At 36.8% G+C, this 5172-nt stretch overlaps 1 protein-coding gene across 1 annotated transcript in view; it reads right to left on the bottom strand.

Annotated features, from left to right (window-relative positions):
• Positions 1-1330: 1330 nt before the first annotated feature.
• LOC107687506 (D-beta-hydroxybutyrate dehydrogenase, mitochondrial-like) overlaps positions 1331-5172 on the bottom strand; it is a 10546-nt gene continuing 6704 nt past the window's right edge. The window contains exon 5 of the mRNA XM_016484866.1: positions 1331-2240. Coding sequence (XP_016340352.1) covers positions 1774-2240 — 467 coding nt within the window. The 3' untranslated portion in view covers positions 1331-1773. The remainder of the gene's footprint in view (positions 2241-5172) is intronic.

The raw sequence follows: 5172 nt of genomic DNA, 5'->3' as shown, positions 1-5172 counted from the left end.
ATTATTATTATTTTTTTTTTAATTTAGCTAAAATTGTTGTGTGTGTGTATGTATATATGTATGTAGGTGTTTAGGCTAATAATGCCTATTAGCCCTTGCACTACGGAAAGAGTAGTGGTTTGTGACAATTCTCTAACAAATTTTCAATCATTTAAATAAGCAAGCAATGCAAGGCTGAAACTGCCACAGCAGTTGTTAATTGTCTAATCCTTAAATTTCCAAATAAAAAAAAGTTATAATAAAAATAAAGTAATACATTTATGTAGAGGCTTTAATGCTTCCAAGCCCATTTAAATGGGTTCTGGTTCAGAAATGTATAATGTGGTCCTTTTTACCATTCTTCTTATTCTTACAAACCAGCAAATTGGGATGATGCATATGTATACATTGTTAATTTCAACATTCAGAATGTTTCAGCACAAAATTTGTTAAAGTGGATGGCAAGTGATCCCATAATACCTCAACTGAATCATTCAGATTCTTGGAAGAAACGCTCATAAAGGGAATGCTCATAAGGGAATATGTGTTGACCCTATAACTCTTTAAGCCCCTCACTCTTATTGTTTCTCCTAAAAAAGCAGTGACGGAACCACAGGTGTCCTCTTTTGTTAATTTGTGGTTTCATCCTTTCAATGAAAAGAGCCACACGAAGACATCTGCCACATCAGCAGCCAGCCGGGACGTGCTGTATAATGCTGTTTTTCACTGCTTCTGGCTTCAGGCCTCTGGTCATTTGTGATCGCTCTATGGAAATGTCTGCGTGACCAAATCAAAATACTGAAGTGTTCACATTTCCAGAATACTTAACCATTAATGAGCCTAAAATACGATAAAGTGAATCAAAGTGCATACATTCAAACTTAAAGGTATAGTTCACCCAAAAATGAAAATTTGCTGTGAATTTACTCACCCTCAGGCTTTTTTTTTTTTTTTTAAGAAGATTTTTAGCTGAAACTGTGGTTCTTGGTGATTCATAAAATGCGAGTTAACAGCTACCGGTACTTTGACAGTCACAAAAACCATATCAAGGAACCCCAAATTAATACCGGTGGCTCCAGACAATATATATTGAAGTCTTATGAAGCGAAACAATCAGTCTGTGCAAGAAACTGAACATGACCAGAGTGCCTGGGGCTCTGGATAACACGTAATGTTGATGATGATGATGATGATGATGATGATGATGATAATAATAATAATAATAATAATAATGTTCAGTTTCTTGCACAGATTGATTGTTTTAGTTCATAAGACCTCAATATATTATCAGGAGCAACGGGTATTAATTTTGTCTTGCGTGTATATGGTTTTTTTGACTCTCAAAGTGACCGCAGCTGGTGACTTGCATTTCATGAATCACCAAGGACCACGGTTTCAGCTAAAAATCTTTTTTACTGTTATACGGAAGAAAAATAGTCACCTACATCTTGGATGACCTGAGGGTGAGGAAATGAACAGCACATTTTCATTTTTGGGTGAACTATCCCTTTAAGAGAATATTTTGGACAAAATAATGTTGACTTGTCTTATGTTGATCTTATTTCCTGTAGTATCACACATAGTTTTACTTGTATTTTACCTAGAATATTCCTTTGAGATTTGTGTGTGGTTTTTTTTTGTTTTTGTTTTGTTTTTTAAATTTAAGATTGTATGCCAATTCTTTTTTTGGATTTTTATTTAAAAGATTGTATACTAATTTGATTATGTTCAATATGGCATGTATTAATTCCATTGATTCACCCTGTGACGAACATATTGGAAGTTGGCATCTCATTAGAAGTAGAGTCTGTCTGAGATGGCCGCAGGAAGGTGGGTCATTATTTGCATGCGGATCCACCAGTGCGGCTCCATGGGGTTGTACCGTTTGTATGGCCGTTTGGACGTGATTGCATCTGTGACGTCGTCTAAGACCGGCTCGATCTCTCGCTGGCCGCTGTTGCAGTAGGAGCGCATGAGAGCCATGTACTGCTCAAAGTGAGCTTTCCCATAGTCCTCCTGGACACCAGGGGGTGCCTCCTTCCAGAGCTTCTCTGCTGTTGTCGTGACTATGTCACGTGTCAGGATACCTGTGGCCACGATAAAGTTTCCTGGCTCAACGACGGAAACTTTGACGCTCCAAACCTTCATTTCATACCTGAGACAGTCAGAAAAAGCCTCCACTCCGTATTTGGATACACAGTAAGGGGATCGGAGAGCGTTTCCCATCCTGCCGTACATGCTGGCGATGTTCACCACGCGACCTGTGACCAAAAAAGTGAAATATTACAAATTAAAACAACGGTTTTCTATTTGAATATATTTTCAAATGTAATTTATTCCTGTGACGCGCAGCTGTATTTTTAGCATCATTACTCCAGTCTTCAGTGTCACATGATCTTCAGAAATCATTCTAATATGCTGATTTGCTGCTCAAGAAAATTTCTGGGGTCTCATTTATAAAACTCTCCGTAGATTTCATCCTAAAGTGTACGTAGGCACAAAAGCTAGATTTTGCGTACGCTCAAGTTTTCAGATTTATAAAACCATGCATACACCAGAAGCTGCGCAAAAATCCCTTCATAAATCCCAGTCAGGGGAAGATTGTGCGTACGTGCATCTCCACCCCGACTCCTCCCCGAAATCACCATATATGGAGCTTCTAACGCCTAGTTTTACTATGCATAACCTCATCTGCATATCATTTCTATGCATAATCCCATCCACGTGACACCATGTTTAACACCATCAAAGGTACAAGAAGGAAATATGAGATACGGACTATAAATGTATATAGTGCTATGCTATGTTGAGGGAACGAAATTTTTCTCGTGGCCATGCATAAACAAACCTGCATTCCCTCAATTTAATATCTCGTGGCCACGACAAAACTGAGTGAACCGGACATGTCACCTTACGGGCACCGTAATAAATGCCATTTGTGCCATACACATACATTTTTATTGCTAAAAATCATCCAGTATCTTTGTTTTAGAATAAATATCAAAATATCCATAAAAAAACTGTTTAAAATAGTTACCAGAAAAATAATTTAGAATAGAGTTGATCTCATTCATTTCCACTGGCCAAATAATATTTCAGTTGTTTAAAAAAAAAAAAATCAAATTAAATTTAATGCCATTTTGCTGATAAGGTGAACCTCTTTTAGCTATTTTTAGTGGAAAAATATAGGCCTATATTTATTGCAGTGCAAATCCAATTATCTGACTCTGCGCGTCTTTGGAAACGTGCAAATCTTACCGTTTTCTTCAAGTTGTCTCATTCAAATACAGTGGTATTTTTCATAATGTTGTGGCGATGCCTTCACACGACATCAACACCTCTGTGCAGCTGTGGTTGTACAGTAAGCTATTATCACTGGACCTATACAAACCGGACAATAGACCGTTCCACCGAATCCAGCAGTGTCCGCCACAATATCGAAGTGTGCATCATTGTTCTCGCTAAAAATACTCTCATAACATGAGATGTGCAGTTTAGTTTAAAGAAATTATTGCGCACCCATAGTACTCTTCGCTGTCATTAAAACGTAACATACCACAGGAAAAGTAATCAAGCGCATCCATTACAAATAGGCTAGGTCTAAATTCATATCATTGTGGTTTAACTTCTACGTAATGACTATGTAATTTCAGTGCTTATCTCCATTAATGAGAGTGGAATATTTAATGTATATGATGAAATGAAAACAGTTTAAAATTGTTGTTTACTACATTACTTTTCTCTCCAGAAAAAGTCTGTACGCATGGGTCAGAGTTTGTGTGCAGGTGTGCAAAGTTTTCCATCAGGTTTTTTTTTTTTTTTTTATAAATCCCATCTTTTGCGTCGGAAGTGGCGGACGCCTCTTTCAGGGCAGGTTTTGTGCATATGCAACGGTTATAAATGAGGCCCCTGATTATCAATGTTACAAACAGTTGTGCCACTTCATATTTTTTGTGGAAACCATGATGCATTTCTTTTTAGGATTCTTTAATGAATAGGAAGTTCAAAAGAACATCCTTACAGAAATCTTCTGTAACATTATAAATAAAAATCTAACTGACTGCAAACTTTTAAATGGTCGTGTATTCATTTATATATTACATACAAGTGAGGTTCATAAATGTGAGCCTGGAGCACAAAACCAGTCTTAAGTCGCTGGGGTATATTTGTAGCAATAACCAACAATACATTGTATGGGTCAAAATTATCGATTTTCTTTTCTTTTTTTTTTTTTTCTTTTTTTTTGTATGCCAAAAATCATTAGGATACTTAGTAAAGATCATGTTCTGTGAAGAGATTTTGTAAACTTTCTACCGTAAATATATCAAAACTTAAATTGATTAGTAATATGCATTGCTAAGAACTTCGTTTGGACAACTTTAAAGGTTATTTTTGTTTTAGATTATTTAATTTTTTTTTGCACCCTCAGATTCCAGATTTTCAAACAGTTGTATCTCTGCCAAATATTGTCCTATCCTAACAAACCATACATCAACGGAAAGCTTATTTATTCAGCTTTCAGATGATGTATAAATCTCCATTTCAAAAAATTGACCCTTATGACTGGTTTTGTGGTTCAGGGACACAAATGTTTAAACTAATTAAACTGTTCAGTACTGCTGAACACAAACAGTTTTGACAGTTTGTAACGCGTGTTAATCTTTGTGCTTTTTTTACTGCATGTAATCCATTCAATTCCTTTGAATATGGAAAAATATCTATTAAAATACACTGAACAAAATTATAAACGCAACACTTTTGTTTTTGCCCCCATTTTTCATGAGCTGAACTCAAAGATCTAGGACTTTTTCTATGTACACAAAAGGCCTATTTCGCTCAAATATTGTTCACAAATCTGTCTAAATCTGTGTTAGTGAGCACTTCTCCTTTGCCGAGATAATCCATCCACCTCACAGGTGTGGCATATCAAGATGCTGATTAGACAGCATGATTATTGCACAGGTGTGCCGTAAGCTGGCCACAATAAAAGGCCACTCTAAAATGTGCAGTTTTACTGTATTGGGGGTCCGAAAACCAGTCAGTATCTGGTGTGACCACCATTTGCCTCACGCAGTGCAACACATCTCCTTCGCATAGAGTTGATCAGGTTGTTGATTGTGGCCTGTGGAATGTTGGTCCACTCCTCTTCAATGGCTGTGCGAAGGTGCTGGATATTGGCAGGAACTGGAACAC

This window comes from Sinocyclocheilus anshuiensis, unplaced genomic scaffold (assembly GCF_001515605.1).
Source record: "Sinocyclocheilus anshuiensis isolate Anshui unplaced genomic scaffold, SAMN03320099.WGS_v1.1 scaffold870, whole genome shotgun sequence".
Classification (NCBI taxonomy): Eukaryota; Metazoa; Chordata; class Actinopteri; order Cypriniformes; family Cyprinidae; genus Sinocyclocheilus; species Sinocyclocheilus anshuiensis.
The sequence above is the reverse complement of the archived record's forward strand: the minus strand, read 5'-3'. Positions and strand labels throughout refer to the sequence as shown.